The sequence below is a fragment of the Meles meles genome, chromosome X (assembly GCF_922984935.1).
Source record: "Meles meles chromosome X, mMelMel3.1 paternal haplotype, whole genome shotgun sequence".
Taxonomy (NCBI): Eukaryota; Metazoa; Chordata; class Mammalia; order Carnivora; family Mustelidae; genus Meles; species Meles meles.
Genome location: NC_060087.1, coordinates 28336787 through 28356575, shown reverse-complemented (window position 1 = coordinate 28356575; position 19789 = coordinate 28336787). Strand labels below are relative to the sequence as shown.

Below are 19789 nucleotides of genomic sequence, written 5' to 3'. Positions count from 1 at the left end.
ATATAGACCTTTACAGGTTCCACTTGTTCTATATTTAACAAGTGAAGAATATCTTAATAATAATCCTTATGCTACAATTTGTTAATTTCTAGAAAGTTACTCTCTATACTCAAGAGTTTATAATTTGACCTCTGTGACTTTACGCTAAAAGAATGTATTAATAGATATCTTTTTAATAAGAAAATACATATTTGGGGAGAAATGTAGTTTCTTTGTTTCTTCAAATATAAGCTATTGTCTGGGCCTTTTTTTTCCTTTTGTGTTGAAGAATTTCCACAAAATCTTTGCCTTTGCAAGAGTAAATTTTACATGAAACAGTCATTGAATTTAAAACAATAAAAATGATGTCAGAAGACTCTTAGTGCCCCAAGTTAATTATATTTAAAAAGTGAAGGACTCCCCTGAAGATGTAAAGTCCTATTTAACCCTGAAAATGAACTTTTGAAAGTTTGTTTATTTAGCCATTTGGTGCTTAATAATATCGTTAAAGCAAAATGAAAGAGGACTAAGAAATCATGCTTTGCTTTTGTCAATAACATGACAAAATACAGGAAAAAATGTAGGGCAAGATTTATTTTTGAAATAAAGATTTAGAAACATTAATAATAAAAATATATATAAAATATTGTAAGTCAGGTATTCCTTCTCTAAGAAAATATTGTCTGGATCTAAATCTTTAAAGCACCTTCAGCAAACTGAATTTTATTTGTTAGTATCAACTTAGCTTAATGGTTCCAAGAATAAAAGTTGAATTTCTTGTGTGGCTTCTCTGTGCTCTGATTTTTATGGAAATATGTGTAAGTAGCAATAGTCCTAGCAGCCTCACATACATTTTCCCATGAACCAGTGACTGCTGAGGCATTGTACTGCAGGTGGCACTCTTTTAAATGTATCCCTTTTACACACACACACACACACACACACACACACACACACACACACATATACACACACGTATAAAACTCAATCTTCCTTAAGATGGCAGTGTCTCCTGTTTTATTAAAACCTATTTAACTGGATATAAACAAAATAGAATAAATAAAAATCAATAATGCATTAGCTCTGGGAAGATAGGATTTCTTTGAAATACTGAATTTGGAATTCTTTTTCTACCAATAGTACAGAGCAAAAAATAACTATGCATAGAAACACACTGTAAGGTATATATAAATTTTCCCCCACACAGCTAAAAGTCTTAGTCAAAAGGGCAGATGTTTTTACTTCCCTGAAGGGGGAAATCTGTAAAAAGAAAAAAAAATACTGAATTTGCAGCCTCAGCAACTAAACATTTTTTTTAAATGAACAGACACCTCTGTTAAAGAAACTAATACGTTTTATTGAGTATTTAGAATTTATATCAAAGTTTCAGTGTGATTATTTTGGTTGTACCATTTTAAATTCTTTAAAGATATGCTTACTTGGGCATTTTTCATGCTTACGGATGGATTTTTTTTTAAGATTTTATTTATTTATTTGACAGACAGAGATCACAAGTAGGCAGAGAGGCAGGCAGAGAGAGAGGAGGAAGCAGGCTCCCAGCTGAGCAGAGAGCCCGATGTGGAGTTGAATCCCAGGACCCTGAGATCCTGACCTGAGCGGAAGGCAGAGGCTTAACCCACTGAGCCACTCAGGCGCCCCATATGGCTGGATTCTTATATATTCATGTGTGTGTGTTTGTGTGTGTGTGTGTGTGTGTTTGCAAGTGTGATAGTGTGTGTATAGACAGATAGATTGATAGAGCGATCAGAAGAGTTTCTGGGCTTTTTATTAAACCAACCAACCTAGACCCTGAACAATTGTGTTCAAATTGTAGGCCCATCTAGAGAGGTGGTGGAAAAGTACAAAGTTGTTAATCCTCCATGTGAGAATGTGGAAGAATTTGATTTTGAAAGTTTTTAGTTCTGGACACTGAGAACTAGAACACAAAATCAGGCCATGATTTTTTCTATTAATAAGGGTGAAAATTTTGTTTTGGAATTTTTTTTTTTTTACCCCCGTTGGATGGTAAAATGTGTTTAAAGGGGAAGTGGCTTATTCTTCATATCGTTTCTCCACAGAAGTAAGACATTTTACAGATGCAATGACAATAAAATTGACCATTTTAAGTATTACAGAAATAATTTTGCCTCTTGAGAGAAACCATATTCTTTGTCCATTTTGATTTCTTACCAGTAAGAGCAACCTCATTTGTCTATAGAGGATTGTAAACTTTGCTTATCCATTTCACAGATGACTCAAGACTTTCTAAAAGAAATCTGTCATTTCTTCAGTTGTACTTACATCATTCATTATATTTTAAAAATGTGACCATAAATTATTTTTATTTGTACTAAAGAAAATAATTACAGCTTTTTTCTTCCTACTTAATACAGGACACAGTTTTTGGAGAAAGGATCTCATCTTTCCTAGACTGTGTTTTTTGACCATTAGTACTGAGACCATATGGTTTTTCTAAAACATTATTTTTAAAATGTAAGAAAAAGGTTGTTTCAAAATGACAGAAATATTAAAGTTCCTATTAAGTAGCTATACCGAAACCTGAGTTGAAGGGGTAAACTAAATTACATTTTATTTATTATCATTCTTTTCAGGTGACAGAAAGAAAGCAACAGTTGGAAAAATGCTTGAAATTGTCCCGTAAGATGCGAAAGGAAATGAATGCCCTGACAGAATGGCTGGCAGCTACAGATATGGAAGTGACGAAGAGATCAGCAGTTGAAGGAATGCCTAGTAATTTGGATTCTGAAGTTGCCTGGGGAAAGGTAAAACCCATATCACTGACGGTTATTTTTAACATACAAAGAGACACACAGTAATGTGAGTTTATAAGGAACTATTAATGTGCAACAGTAGTGGAAATATAAGCATTATCTTGCTTCACTTTCCCTTTCCTCGGAAATTCATCAGTGGCTCTTAATTCTGTGTATTTCTGAACCATGGTAAAACTAATGGGCAGCTTTAGCAAGAATCTCCCCAAAGCTTGCTTAGAATTAGGTAAGTTACGAATATAAGTCTTTAAAAGCACATTCATCATTAGTCAGAAAGTGAATCCAAAGATGAGATTCAGTGTTCCCTAGCTTGCACCAGGCAGACTGCTCACGGCCCCCATCACTATGACCAGGGCAGGGATGTAGAGACTGCAGACAGTTGGACTGAACAGTACTTGCAAGAGTAGCAGACTGCTGATGTTATAATTAAAAAAAAAAAAAAAGAAATCTCAAGGGGTCCGTGCAGCCACTGTCATTTCTACCGCTGAAGAGCCTAGCCTTTCCTTTGATCCGAGCTGCTAAGTTCTTGCTCTGTCTCTTGACAGCCAGTCAGATATTTTTGCTCAGCTAAATTGTAAGGTCAGGGCACTCATAGCTTCATATTTTTTTCCAGTTGATTCATTACTAGATTACTTGAAAGTGCATTGATATAAAGCAAACAGCCAATATTAATAATGTATTTTCACCTTAAACTTTGCTGAGCCATTCATTGGACCTTTAAAAAAAAAAATTATAGCCGCACTCTATCCCGTTGTTTTTTTTTTAAATTAGTGAACACTTGCCTGTATTGGCAAGAAGTCAAAAAGAACTGTGCTTTATTTTTAATTCAACAAAGCAATTTAAATTATCCAAAGTTGGGAAATTTTAATTACATTATGTAAAAATTTATGATCATACATTTCCACCAAAACTGAAAGCTGATTTTCTCTATGCAGATTCTGAAGACAAGGAGATGTAAAATGTTGTCACATAAATAGTTTTCAAGTAAACAGTAGTGAATGATTTCTTCTTCTTCCCTCTACACATAGATTTGTTGGTAGAGATAAGATATTGAATTGCATTTATTAGCTCAGGATTGTATACGTTGTGAGAGTATTTTAGTAACAAGTACAGAGGGTACAGTCTAAAAAATTAAATGGCATTATTTTCTTTCCTTATTAGCCAAATAAGTATTATATTTTGTGTGTGTGATCGTTTGGTTTGAACCAATGGCAATCATATACTTAGATGCAGGCTAGGCTGCTGTAAGAAACAAGCAAAAAGAATCATGGCTCCAAGAAGACAGCAATTTATTTCTATCTCATTTAAGATAGTTTTGGATAGGGGAAGTAGTTTTACTCCACGAAATTCTCTCAAGAAGTAGTTCCCTTTTATTTCATCGCTCTGCAGTCCTCTGGGTATTAGTATTCTTATGACAAAACTTGCTCACCACCACACCTCCCTCCCAGCCCACAAAAGGAAGGGAAAACCAGAAGTGGAGGGCACCATCTCTCTCTTAAAGATGTGTTATAAAAGCTCCGTGCATTATTTTACTCATCTTTCACTACCAGAAGTTAGTCACATGATCATATTTAGCTTCCAGGGAAGATGGCAAAAGATGGGCCCTAACTGGGTGGACGATGTGTTCTGCTAAAATGATGAGTAGATTTTTTTTGAGAAAGAGAATACATTCTGGAGGACACATAGCAGTTTTGGCCACAGCAGTATCATCCCTGCATTTTGCATCATAAGATAAGGGTAGAGAAATACCAGGGCCTCTGATACCTGGTTTTGGCTCAAATCATGATCTCCAGGTCCTGGGAAAGAGCCTCTCCCAGAGCGGAGTCTGCATAATATTCTCTCTCTCTCCCTCCTGAACTTTGCTGGTGTTCTCTCTCTCTCTCTCTCTCTCAATCTCTCTCTCTCAATAAATCTTTAAAAAAAAAAAAAAAAAAGGTAGAGAAAGACCTCCACCATCTGTTTCTCTTTATAAAAACCCATGTCCTACTGATGACAGTTTCTACTGTTAAGTTGTCATAAACAAACAAGAAGGCCCAGACAGTACTTATGATCTATTAGAGGATGAAATAGAGTAAAACATGCAGGGGCAAGTAGTAGTATGTGCAGAGGATGCATGAAAATCATCTAGGCTTTCTTCTCAGTCACCCTCCCCTTAAAACCTTTCTTCTCTTTCACCCTCCCCTTTCAAAATATCTCTGATTGTTCATACCCAATTTAATGGGTATATTAGTTTGCCAGGTCTGCTGTAGCAATGTTCCACAGATGGGTAGCTTAAACCTCAGAAATTTATTCTTTCCCTGTTCTAGAGGCTGTGAGTCTGAGGTCACGGTTTTGGCAGGGTTGGTTTGTTCTGAGGCCTCTCTTCTTGGCTTGTGAATGGCTGTCTTCTCCTGCCTTATACAATCTTCCTTTTGTACTTGCCTGTGTCTAAATTTTACTTCTTATAAGAACACTAGCCAAACTGGATTAGGACCCACTGTGATGACGTTATTTTACTTAATTGCCTCTTTAAATTTCCTGTCTCCAAATCTGGTCACATTCTAAAGTCCTGGGGTTAGGATTTCGTCATGTGAATGTTGAGGGGACTCATTTCACCTCATAAGAGTGTGTTAGCTTTATAAATATAATTTGGAATGCTACCATAATGGCGCACAAAGTAATCGAGATAAAAGTAAGGGGATTTTAAAAATTCTGACTACAATGTCCAACTGACTGAGGTGAAACTATGAAAGTCTGCCACACAAGAACTCTGAACTCCACAGTCCTCATAAGGTCATTTAGTAAGTCACCTAAGGAGATATTTTTGCATTAGCTTCACCAAAAAAATCTTTAAAATATCATACTATCATATAATTCGCTTGGCAAACAATTCTAGATTATTCTTCTCATATTAGAAGGCTTGAATGATCTGGAGATATGTCAGCTTATTGGGTCCATCTGGAAAGTATTTTCCATAAACCAAAGAGCAACATTATTTTCAGATCCAATAGGAGAAAAGTATGGAAAAGTGACATTTCTTTTTTTATATGATAATTTACCACCCTTTCTGGATCTTTTGAATCACTAACCTGCTAATAATATGCTCTAAGACCCCTTGGTGGTCAAGTAAAAGTACACACATTTGCATACAAATTACATACTTTGTTTAATGAATTCAGTTGGAAGATGCTGAGAGCTTTTTAAAAACTCACAGTCATATAATAAAAAACATGTGACCTACAGATCTAAAGCAGTCACATTTATGATAATTGTTTAAGAGGAAAAAAAACCAAACTCATGCATGAAACCCCATGATTCCTTAGTACATTCTGATTTCACACGCTGTCTTGGTAGATGGAGAACTTGACTCCAACTGTTAGTCTTGTCTGCTATTTTAAAGGAGAAATGTCACTTTTTTTTTTCCAAAATAAATTGAGTATTCATTTAAATGCAATACATTGAATGTACTTGCCAATCATTCCAAGTATTTCTGACTTGGAGAAAATTTGAATATGTAGAGTCAGTTTATTTTGAAAGTGTTTCATTTATTTCTACTGAATTTCTTTAAGTTATGTTGATCTAAGAAAACTGTATTTATTTATATATAAAATATTCAAATGTCTAAATTAAAATCCTATACATCAAATTTAGTTACTAATGAAGTATTTACTTGACCTTTAGTTTATTCAAACAGAGCATATCTTCAAATATATTGACTACAATTAAATCCTTTGCGTTTTCTTCTACTCTATTTTCTTAAGTATTTTATTTATTGATTTGACAGGGAGAGGGAAAGAGAGCACAAGCAGAGGGAGCAAGGCTCCCCACTGAGCAAGGAAGCCTGAAGCAGGGCTTGATCCCAGGACCCTGGGATCATGACCTGAGCCAAAGGCAGATGCTCAATCAACTGAGCACCCCTTCTACTCTATTTTAATTACACTTATTTATTGTGTATCTAGTTCCAGAAAAAATTATTTAGAGTGGCTTATAGAGATACACATGATTCATCTGGTCAAGAACAAATAAATTAGAAAACTAGAGAAAGGGAAAATTACAGTAGGAAACTTTACACAGAAATATGCCTGCAATATCCCATGGAGAGTAGAATAGGTAGAGGAGATTAAAGCCTCAAAATCTGGCACCAAGCTGGGGTGCCTGGGCGGCTTAGTGGGTTAAGTGTCTGGCTCTTGGTTTCAGCTCAGGTCATGGTGTCAGGGGCATGAAATTAAGCCCTGCATTGGGCTCTGTGCTGAGCACAGAGGCTGCCTAAGATTCTTTACCCCTCCTGCTCCCTTCCCCTCTGTTCCTCCCTCAGAGTTCACTTGTTCCCTCTCTCTCTCCCTCCCTCCCTCCCTCCCTCAAATATTTAAATAAATAAAACCTTTAAAAAAATTGGCACCAAGCTTAGTATTGGGAAAAATAAAAAGTCAACATACTTTTTTTTTTTTTTTGGCTGTGCTAAGAACAGTTAACCTGAGATGTATTTAGTTAACATTTTTTAGGTGTACAATACTGTATTGTTAGCTACAGGCAAAACATTGTACAGCAGATCCCTAGAGTTTATTTATTCATCTTGTATAACTGAAATGGAAGTAAACATGCTTCTGAGATTCAAAGTGTTCAAATTATTAAAACTATCATTAAGATCATTTTAGTGTACTAGTGAGAGTGTTTTTCTAAAATTTACATATGGAAGAAAAATCAGACAGGATCATAAATGAGATAGCACCTTGATTAATATTCTTATAATAAACATAACAGAAAGGTTTATGTTGCCATTTTTCTCTGAGCATGCTTTTGTGCAAAACCAATGCCATGAGCCTGACCCTGGACTTTCCATGTCTTCTTCATGAATATCAGGAGTTCGGCACTGCAGGGTCCTTTTGATAGGCCAACGACGTTGTATAAGTTAGGTTTTATTCCTGCTCCACATTCTGTAGTCACATGTTAAAAATCATAGGTGTTAGGACACATAACCCTCCCAAAGGATACTGAGTGCTATATGAAACATTTCGAGATGTTTAAAAGTATAATCTACTTGGGGAAGACTGTGAACCTGTGGATCTCTTAGGTATCTCAGATTAGATATTTGGTGGTCTCAAGAAGAGAAAAATGAGAGAAGTTCCAGAAGTAACTAGGGTGGTGGTAAGGCTGATTAGCTGGAAGCACAGCTGGAAGCAAGAAAAACTGTCCTGTCATCTCCCACCATATGCTCATCTTTCCACATTGCAGTTACAAGGGAAAAATGAATACATTTAAAAGGTAGTCTAAAGTTTTAAAAGGAAAAAAAAATAATTCAATTAATGGGAAGCAGACATTTTAGAGTAAGAACAAAAATGGACAAAAGTTTAATATGGGAATTGAAGTTATACTGTTAATGCTAATTTGAAATTCCAAAAGCTCAGTAGCCCTTTCCCTGTATTTTGAAATTCAGACAGTCTCCCTCCATTAGAGTGGTGATAAAGAGGGAAAAATTAATATTAAGATTTTGAGGGGTGCCTCAGTGGCTCAGCTGGTTAAGCATCTGACTCTTGATTTTGGCTCAAGTCATGATCTTAGGTCCTGAGATTGAGTCCCATGCTGGGCTCTGAGCTGGATGTGGAGCCTGCTTAAGATTCTCTTTCTCCCTCTGCCCCTTCCTGCCCTGTGCTGGATCGATCTCTCTCTCTCTCTCTCTCTCTCTCTCTATCTCAAAGAAAAAAAAAGATTTTGAAAGAGTAGATCACTCCTAGCTGCATGGTCTGGACAACAGAGATGGTTTGAGGAAATTGTAACTGTCATGTTTTTGATGGTTTCAGGATCAGGCATTTTCCCCCTTCATCCCTTACAAATCTCCGTTAAGGGAGTTTGCCAGGTTGAGATCAGAAATAAAAATAAAAATAAAATAAAAATAAAAAAAAATAAAAGAGTAGAAAGAGACACAGTGGAAGGAAATGGTAAGATGAACTAGAAGTGATTAGCAGCACCTGGGCATTTTGAGTACCAGCACTGCACAGGATCTCTGAGCTGTCACGACAGCTTCTATCTTCTTGGACTCGTGCATGGGCATTAACAATTTCACTTGCCAAGAGAACAAGGAAAAATATGTGTTTTGTTCACTGGTGTTTCCCCTGCACATAAAATAACAATGACCCATAGTGCATGCTCAGTAAATATCCATTCAATAAAATAAATTGCAAATTAAGAGATGACAATTAAAACATAATGACAAAGCAATTTTTTGAGAGAAGAGAAGAATGCTGATGTGCTTCTAACATTATGGTAAGTTTTAAAACAAATGGGAACGTGAACAATCATCCAGTCAAATACTCCCATTTTATAGATGCAAAAAGACCTGGCACACAGTAAATCTTCAATTAAAATCCAGTACTACCTTTGATTTCATTAGCTTTTTCCCACTATAATTGTTGTTGGAAGTTGTATTTTCTAGTAATTTTAAGGTAATTCTAAAGTGACAAAAAGTTAGTTGTCATTCACAATAAGGAAAAACATACACATTGGCTAAATTTAAAGTGCAGATTAAATAAATCTGTGTAAAAATAACAAAATGAAAATCCTATGTGCATTTGCCTTGAAATCACTTTGATTAGTTGGATATAAGTCAGTTGATTCTCAATATCCCATTATGGCTTCAATTATTTAGCATATGAATTGAGTACAAAAAATAACTGTAGGAAAGTATATAATTATGTGATTAAATGGAAGTTTATATCTCTGATGACCATTATGTTTGGAAGATGTAAGCTTCAGCAAAGTTTAAACTGTATTTTCTAATTTAATTTATTAATTAAATTAATATTAAATTTATATATATGTATATATTTAATATATATTTTCTGATTTAACTACTAACAGATTTCATGTATTCCCAATTTAGTTTCAGTAGTGAAAAATTCAAAGCCACTTAAATAATTCAGCTACATGAAAGCCCTTTTAATATTCGCAGTGTTATATAAAAATTAAAATGATCAAATGTAATTCCATGGAAAAATTATTTCGGTTCCTTAATACTTTAAATCCATCAACTTTTAGGATATTTCCTATATCCTATTTTTCATAAATTGACCATTAGATTTTATTAACAGTAGTGTCAGGATACCAACAGTTGCCTGCAACAATCACACATACACACAAATGTTGAATTCAATTGTGTTAAATAATGCAATATAATGTCTAAATAGCCACTTATGTAACAAGTCATTGTGATTTTCACTTTGATTTAAGGGACATATTTTTATAACATTCTACATGAGGAAGAACAGTGATGTGTTTTCTCAGTTATCTTTCTGCTGTCACTTCAGTCCTAAAATTTAATGACGACAATCACCCAATAAAATCTTATGACGGGGGCACCTGGGTGGCTCAGTGGGTTAAAGCCTCTGCCTTCGGCTCAGGTCATGATCCCAGGGTCCTGGGATCGAGCCCCCGCATCGGGCTCTCTGCTCAGCAGGGAAGCCTGCTTCCTTCTCTCTCTCTCTGCCTGCCTCTCTGCCTACTTGTAATTTCTGTCTTTCAAATAAATAAATAAAATCTTAAAAAAAAAATCTTGTGACATAATGCATCATTTTGTTTGCCAGTTGGTTCTCAGCATTGGCTGCACATTATAATCACCTGGGAATATTTAAAAGGCTATCAGTGCCTGGAGCCTACCCCCAGAGATTATGATTAAATTGGCCCAAGTGTGGTCAGTGTCTCTAATAATTCAGCAAAGTTTGAGAACCACTAGATAATGCAATACGAGTACTCTTAATGAGATCTACATTCAGTTTAGTCAACCATGTCCTGTATTTTTTTTTAACAATTACCTTTCACAGTTTAAAGAGATCTGGCCTCTGGTCCTAGATTATCTGGATAATTGCTTCAACTCAACATTCCTCTTAGCTATAAAAGCATGAGAACTATTACTTATTTTTAAAGTCTGTTACACTATTATCCCCATGAAAAATTATGTATCTTTTTTTAAAGCAAGCATAGTAATTTATCTGTGAAGAGAAATAACACTAGCAGACCATTAACTTGGTACAATGAATGCATCAGGCAGCTGTTACTTAGAAAATAGAACATCTGTTAAATGCCATTGGAGTCACTATTCACTATCATTATAGTTATAGCTGTAATTTCTGTTCTGCACATTCTGCTTTCATGAAATTCTTCTTTAATAGACAATACATTATTAATAAAAAGTCAATACACATTGCCATAAAATCCACTATTTAATGTTTTATGTTTTTTTTGAATTTATTATTATATTATTCCTTCATATTAGCCTAATAATAAAATGTGTCCTAAACCTCTAGCCATGACAGAAATGTTGGGACCTGCAAAAACATTATCATATTTTATCACATTTAAGACATTAGATTGTATGATACACCACTGATTTAATTACAGCTGTTGTAGATCAAAAGAAACACCAACTTAAACATAAATACAGGGGCGCCTGGGTGGCTCAGTGGGTTAAAACCTCTGCCTTCGGCTCAGGTCATGATCCTGGGGTTCTGGGATCGAGCCCCACATCGGGCTCTCTGCTCGGCAGCGAGCCTGCTTCACCCCTCTCACTCTGCCTGCCTCTCTGCCTACTTGTCATCTCTCTGTCAAATAAATAAATAAAATCTTTTAAATAAGTAAATAAATAAATAAAAATAAATACAAATTCTAAGTGTCATGTCAGTTTCAGAAATCTTAATATGTGATTGCAGTAATGTAATTTTAAAATTTTCTTCCCATAACTGTATTTTGTACCTAAAGGTAAAAGAACTCTATCCCATTCTTGATGACCAGAAATGGTATAATATTTATGTAGACTGACTAAATGCAGAATCCACTTGGGGAGGGGAACCTTTTTAAAATATCCTTTTGGGTGTATTAGTTAACCCTTCATCCAGATGAGACGGAACTTGCATAAGAGATTAAGAAAGAGCTGAAATAAACAAGAATTTAGTAGCATCTTAGTAAAGAAAGAAAGAGATATAGAAATGGTATTGTGTCTCCTTTTTTTTTTTTTTAACTAGATGTAGGGCTGAATGAAATAGAACCTATGGGCAGGAGACACAGAGTTTAAAAAGGTTGCGGATGGGGAGTGGGAATGATAGGAAGTCAGAGAACATATCCTGAGAATCAAATCACGGGAAATTCCAGGAAGACTTTCGGAAGCCATTGGACCTCTGAAAATGTGAGAGATCAAGCCCAAGTGTGCTATGTTTCTCTGCCCCTGTTAGACAGTAGTTGCTGATATGTTTCTGTGGGATCAAATAATTAATCGTACACTTTTTACTATTTCACCTTTAAATAATTCATCTTACACTTGTTTACCATTTCACCTTTAATAAAATTAACAAAAGTGTTTCCATCACATGATATGTGATCATTAGAAACCAACAGAATGAGTTTTCCCATCCACTATAACCCATCAGTGAAATGAATTGGTAAGCTGATGGCTGAATCCTGAACCTCATGCCATTTTAAATTAGATTTGAGTGATTTAACTTTCAGATATGAAGAATGAATCAGAATGTATTTCCATCCTTTACTTGAACACATGGGTATCTTTATTAGGAGAAGTTAACCTATGCCATCCCTTTTTTATTATAAGGAAATTGGAATAGCCTTTGAAAATTGCTACGGCTAGGAAGAAGTCAACAACAAATTTATGTCTCTGAAATCATGGAAATTAGCGTTTAATATTTCGACTCTATGCTGGAGCTGGTATCAAATGTTACAAATTAAACATATGGACAGTAAAAGTATGTTATATTTTATGGCAGTTAATATTTAAACCGAATTCTACTCTTAGCTGATATTTTTCCTGTGTCATTAAAAACCCCAGGTGCCAAGCATGTATTTGACATTAAGCTGCTGGTGAAACTCCTGGAACTGGACTTATGGCCATGTCATAGGTCAAAATAAAAGTGAATGTGCATGGGGCGCCTGGGTGGCGCAGTGGGTTAAAGCCTCTGCCTTCGGCTCAGATCATGATCCCAGCGTCCTGGGATCGAGCCCCGCATCAAGCCCCGCATCGGGCTCTCTGCTCAGCAGGGAGCCTGCTTCCTCCTCTCCCTCTCCCTGCCTCTCTGCCTACTTGAGATCTCTGTCTATCAAATAAATAAATAAAATCTTTAAAAATATTAAAAAAAAAGTGAATGTGCATAATTCAAATTTTTTCTTACTCGGCCTTAAAATCAGCCCTAGAAGCTATCACATTACTACAAGATTGAAAAAAAAAAAAAAAACCTAAAAGTTGAGTTACGACTTCATCATTTAGTCACTGAATTTGAACTTTTCCATTCAGAAGGGTAGACCTGTTAGAACCTTCTCCATCCCTCACCCAGCATGTCAGCCAAAGAAGGCATGCATGGTAAGGATTGAACTGGATGTCTTTCTCCTCATCTCACCAACCCCTTAAAAAACTACATCCCTTAGAGAGGCATGAGTGATGGTATGCAAAGAATGGCCAAAACAGTAGTTGGAGTTCAGTCCAGTAGTTCAGTTCTCAATACATTGACATGTATAGACATTCTTATGGTATGGGGAACTAATAGAACTGGGAGAATGGTCCCATTCTTTTTAGTTTCCAGTAAATACTCGATATTTTTCTTTTTGTGGCTGTTGATTCTTTTTTCTAATTTAATTTAATTTTATTTTTTTCGGTGTTCCAAAATTCATTGTTTATGTACCACACCCAGTGCTCCATATAATACATGCCCTCCATAATAACCACCACCAGGCTCACACAACCGCCACCCACCTCCCCTCCAAAACCGTCAGTTGGTTTCTCAGAGTCCATAGTCTCTCATGGTTTGTCTCCCCCTCCAATTTCCCCCACCTCACTTCTCCTCTCCATCTCCCCATGTCCTCCATGTTATACCTTATGCTCCAAAAGTAAGTGAAACCATATGATACTTGACTCTCTCTGCTTGACTTATTTCACTCAACATAATCTCATCCAGTCCTGTCCATGTCGATACAAAAGTTGGGTATTCACCCTTTCTGATGAGGCATAATACTCCATAGTATATACGGACTGTATCTTCCTTATCCATTCGTCTGTTGAAGGGCATCTTGGTTCTTTCCACAGATTGGCAATTCTAGCCATTGCTGCTATGAACACTGGGGTACAGGTGGCCCTTCTTTTCACTATGTCTGTATCTTTGGGGTAAATACCCAGTAGTGCAATTGTGTCTTTTGATTCTGACCTTCATATTTTCTGGATTGTTTGGCACTTGATCCGAACCTTAATGGTGAACTTCAGTTTCAAGTGTCACCTCTTCCTTAAAGCCATTCATGCTCACCCAACCATGACTCATCTTTCTCAAACAAGTTCTTTCTACTATGATACCAAATACTTGATTGCACTTTAGCCTTTCTCTGAAGCTACACTGTGGGTAAAATTAAAGCAGGATATGCAAAGACTACTTCCTTTCTACTCTCTGGCAGTGAATGGCACAGTACAGAGTGGATATTAAGCAGCAAAAGCAAATTCACTAATTGATATTTTATTGAGATCTTCAGAAAGTCAGAATAGTATATTTTTTGAAGTCTAAGATAATAATATTTTAAAGTCATATTTTAATTTAAAATAAATCTGTTATATACTTAAAACTAAGGTAAAAATACTTTTGTTGGGAAAATCAAAATCTGTTCAATGAGCACAATGTTTTCCTAATGAAAAATAGCATTTCTTTGATACCAGTTTGTTCTTGAATCCCAAATGTGAAGATTTAACTCAAGGACTTCTTTTATGGTAAGAATGAAAAGAGTGAATCACTTTTGGGGCTATTATCACCATGATGGTTACTGCTTTTTTTTGGTTATGTTCATCATGGCAGTAACTTTCATGTCTTTGAGTGCTGTCTTAAAATACTAGGGAAGCTAAAGTGATACTCGTGATTATCTACATTTCCTGTTTTATTCTTTTCATGAACTGAATGAAGTATCCCTGGATATTAAACATTTTCTCTTGAAAATTAGCTATAGAATTTTGGCAGATGTTTAATCCATAGTAGTTGGTTGTGATCCATGAACTTTTTGCAATAATATTTCCTAAATTCAAAATTTCTAACCCTCTGAGATCTGGAAATTTCCATTGCCTTTAATTGCATTGCCTGGCGTAGAAGAGACAGATGTCTGTATATATAACTTTTTTATATCAAAGCTAAAACAGTGTCATCTTTAAGACATTTTAAGAGATAATTACCAATCCAAATACAAAGTAAGATTCAACTTTGTGAGGTGTTATCTTTGCAAATACATAATCTCTGGTGACAAGCCACTAGTCTGGAATGAATGGAGGAAGGAGGGCATGTTCATTTGCCTGTCTTTCCATATCTTTGACAAATACATCTGGAGTATAAGTTTTATAAGGACAGAGACATTCTCTGTCATTTTATTTACAGTGCCAAGAATAATGGCTACCATATAAGGTTGTAAAGGTTGTGTTCTACACAAGGATGCAGATGAAAGGAATAAAATCTAGCCCATGAGCACTCACAAGTCAAGCTCCAGAAGGGCTGTTTTCATGCCAAGGAGGCATTTCTCATAATTTCCTTAAAGACATTAAGTAGAATCACCTATTTCATTGCTACAAAAGTGATGCCTTTAGTAGGAGCTCAGTAACATTTATGATTGCTAAATGAAGGAATTCCTTCTATGAACACCTGGCTTCACCCATGCACTACAGATGACAACTGCATTACAGATAACCCTCTACACAGTAGCAAATAATTCCATTTGGCAATAATTACTTGAATATCAGATATTTGTCTATTGAAAAAGAAAAACACAAATACAAAAGATTGTCTTGGGACAGGAGAAAGAGTATCTTTTGTGTACAAATTACTTTATACAGTCTTTTTACCAGATTTATTCCCCCTATTTATGTGATGTGAAAGGCAAAAACAAAATGTATACACATAGTGATTTTGAGTTCAACAGGCCTGATGGTGTGAAGGATAGGCAGCCACAGAGCATCTACGAATTAAAGATGAGGTACAAGCTGGCCTCAAGGAAACCCTCACTCTCAGTCTCAATTACTTAGCCCACCTCTGTTACTCTCTGTGCGTGTTTCATTTGCCTCTTTGCAGGTGAGTTCCCTCCTCTTTCTTACTGTTGCTGCTCCCCAGTGATTTTGTATTACTCTGGCTTTGGTTTGCTCTGGTGAAGATATCACTTCCATTTCTAAATGCCTGAGCTGGTGTGTTATCACAGTCTCTGTATCTTTTAGTTAAAATTCTTGTGAGGTTCTGGTCTGGCCTACCCCATAGTGAAATGTCCCACAACAGTGTGAGGGCAAGAAAGGGATCAGGGCAGAGGCCAGGAAGTGCAAGATGGTCACCTGGTCAGCCATGATACATCATCAGAAAAGGGCTGGAGTAGAGCTGAGTGTAAACATTTATACAAGGATCAGTTTTTCTATCAACTTTCTACTTACTTTCTAATATTAAATGTGCTTGTTTTTAAGTTTTGTAAATCAGGTCTTAAAAAGTGGTGGTGCTTTCTTAGGGGTTCTCATATTACCTTTTTATTTTCACAGACCTCTAAGTGAAATTAAGTATTCTTTTTTCAATTATGAATGTGAATAGCAAATCCCAGTAATAACTATAGTTACTGCAACTTTGCCACCAGTAAAAATGGCAGATAATTCTATATCATATTCTATTCATTGTATGTATTTCAAGACACCAGTTATATTCATCACTACTTTTAAATTACCCTAAATATCTGCTGCTAGATTATTATAGTTGCACACATTAGGAAAGAAAATAGGTATTACTATCTTACAGGTTTTAAAAAGATATTTTGTATATTGTTTTCCAGTAGAACTCTTTTCCTTTAAAATCCAGTGGATTCAAGGTTTTTTTAAAATATTATTATGAGAAAGAATCCTTATGTTTCACCAGATTCCAAATAGGTTTGTGGCACCAAAATGCTGAAAATTTCTTCTGTAGAAATACAAGAGCACACTAATTGCTAAATTTTCTAAAAGTTGTTGCTTATTTGTGGACGAGGTTTCTGAGGTCTGTCTTCACCCAGTATATTTACAAATTAAGTAAATATAAATATGTTTAGATGGGTAATATGTATGTTTATCCGTTAAGTGTAAATAAATAAATAGAAATATAATAAATAGAAATTCAGCATGCTTCTGTGGGTGTGTGTATATATACATATACATATATATATATACACACACACACACACATATATATATATATATACACACACATATATATAGATAGATAGATATAGATATATGCTTATATATGCCCAATAAGGAAACTACAATGAATATGGTAGGATTTTCATCATTCATGAAGACATAGTCATTGAAAAATCTTACTGTAGTAAATATACACACAGCCATTTCAAAAACATTAAATCTAAAGACTACCATATATGAATTACTCCAAGCTCAAATACTGTCCTTTTCACAGGCTACTCAGAAAGAGATTGAGAAACAGAAGGTTCACCTGAAGAGTGTTACAGAGCTAGGAGAGGCCTTGAAAACGGTTTTGGGCAAGAAGGAGACCTTGGTGGAAGATAAATTGAGTCTTCTGAATAGTAACTGGATAGCTGTCACTTCCCGTGCAGAAGAGTGGTTAAACCTTTTGTTGGTAAGAGAAGAAGCTAGAGGATTTTCAACCCCTCTCCATTATGAGAAAGAAATTATGTATACTTTGAATAATATCTATGTCTGCAAATTCCTTAATTTCACATAAATGGTGGCTCTTAACACCTATAACTATATTTTAATATTTTGCTATGTCTCTGCTGTGTTTTATATGGAGATCACACCTAAGTGTGATTTGACAGATACTATTCTTTTTGCCTTTTAACATTATAGAAAGTATGACAAATCTTTTAAGAATATTGTCTAACCAGTATTATGTCATGGTATATCTCTATACAATTAAGGAATACAAGAAACATATGGAAAACTTTGACCAGAATGTGGATTACGTCACAAACTGGATCATTCAGGCTGAAGCACTTTTGGATGAATCTGAGAAAAAGAAACCTCAGCAAAAAGAAGACATACTTAAGGTAGCAAATAAAATATGAAAAGTAATTTTCTAACTACACACAAATCATGTCAGTAATCAAGGAGTTATTAATAAGAAAGAATAAATTTCTTCCTCTCATCCTTCCTCCCTCCCCTCCTACTTTCATGCCCTCCCTACTTTCTTAACTCACATGGGAGTTAATGACTTTGAAGAGTTTTGTAATCTGGATATCTGTCCATATCCACTTCTCAGCTAATTACGCAAAACTTAAACACCAATGACAAAGAGATTCCAGGATTTATTTTGGTGTAATTTTGCAAATTCCTGCCCATTTGACTACTTAGTAGTGTGTTCTTATATCCAACATAAGGATCAGTTTCCCAGTATCATTCACAGCCTATCTGAGTCAACACCTGAAATCCAATCATCTGGACATTTTGCCTGTGCAACATCCAAATCTTCATAATTAGTAACAGTACTGAGCTTATATAAATCTGGATGTTTTTATTTTTTACTATATGTAAAGTAAACATGGCTTCGTGTTCTCTCTTCGTATATCAAAACCAATTGTTAGGATGCCTGAGTCATCTTTCAGAAAGGCAACTTAATCTTCATTAAAAAAAGACACCTATAAAAGGATATGAGACGTATAATGTATGAATTTATCTTATTGATGCTATGTTAATCTCCATTTGATAACATCTTTCTCAATTAAATAGGAAGAGTTGAATTTTAACAAGTTTCATTTAAATTAGTGATTCCTTATTTTGTTGTGCCGAAATAATAGTATTTATCTAGTGGGTTGCTAGTTAAAGAACACTCAAAAATTATATTTTCTGTCTGAACAATGCATTTGTTTCTGTTAATGAAATTGCTATTATCCAAAGATTATAATTAATTTTTAATGAAAAACTATTGATGTACTTCAGGCAATCCCTAAAACACATTCATTCTGTTGTGTGTACCTTATCTTGCTCTCTCTTGTCCTTCAATGTGTATTTAAGGAATACCATCTTACCGTGAATTTCCTTCACGGTAAGGTCTTCAAATGTCTTTGAAATAATAGGACCTAAGTTATTTCACTTATATCCTCTCTGACCCCTTGAGTCAGGCAGAACCTTCTTCACACCCTCTTTCAGTGACACAGAATCCATATCTGTTGGAAAGTCCAGTTTTCCCCCCATGATGCTCAGTATAATAAAAGGGAACTCAGAGGTGTTCAGGAAGGAATAGAAAAATTTTCTTCAGCTACCTTTCCTCCTGAGGATATATCAAGGTTTTTCCACAGCTATGACACTGAGTAGAGTTAAGATAAAATAAGACTAAATATAAAATATGATGGTTGTGGGCAACATAGAGAAGTCAGGAAAACATTCCTCATCCTTCCTCAGACTAAAATTAAACCTAGATCCAGCTTAAACAGGGGCAGTGATCTATTTTCCTGAGATGGCACACATTCTCAGTCTTCTCCTCTATTTTAGGGAAGTTGGCTTTTTTCCTCCCACTGTATTCCTCTGCATGTGCTTGTTCTTTGTTTGTCTTTCTCTTTCTCACTCTCTGGCTCTCTCTCAACTTCCATTTAATTACTAACTTTGAGCCCTGTCTCTTGCTCACGGAATATAGCGTTTAAAGGCTGAACTGAATGACATGCACCCAAAGGTGGATTCCACGCGTGACCAAGCAGCAAAGCTGATGGCAAACCGCGGCGACCACTGCAGGAAAGTAGTAGAGCCCAAAATCTCAGAGCTCAACCATCGGTTTGCAGCCATTTCTCACAGAATTAAGACTGGAAAGGTAGGAAGATCTGCTCCAAGGTGGAAACTAGTGATAAATGATCTCTTGCGAAGGTTGCGCAGTACTCTGAAGGGGGCAAGTGACCCCCACAGCAAGGTTTTCAAAAGGAAAATGAAGGCCAAAATGTATTTAAGGAAATTTTACCACTGAATCTCATGGCGATCAATCTCTCCCCACTATCCCCCACCAGTCTCCCTGTCTGTCTGTCTGTCTCTCTCTCTCTCTCTCTCTCTGTCTGTCTCTCTCTGT

General features: G+C 35.7%; 1 protein-coding gene across 9 annotated transcripts in view; it reads left to right on the top strand.

Annotated features, from left to right (window-relative positions):
* DMD (dystrophin) overlaps positions 1-19789 on the top strand; it is a 2324635-nt gene that overhangs the window by 998273 nt on the left and 1306573 nt on the right. For all 9 annotated transcript variants that reach the window (XM_045994540.1, XM_045994546.1, XM_045994545.1 and 6 more), the window contains exons 34-37: positions 2592-2762; positions 17177-17356; positions 17658-17786; positions 19370-19540. In XM_045994540.1, coding sequence (XP_045850496.1) covers positions 2592-2762; positions 17177-17356; positions 17658-17786; positions 19370-19540 — 651 coding nt within the window. The remainder of the gene's footprint in view (positions 1-2591; positions 2763-17176; positions 17357-17657; positions 17787-19369; positions 19541-19789) is intronic.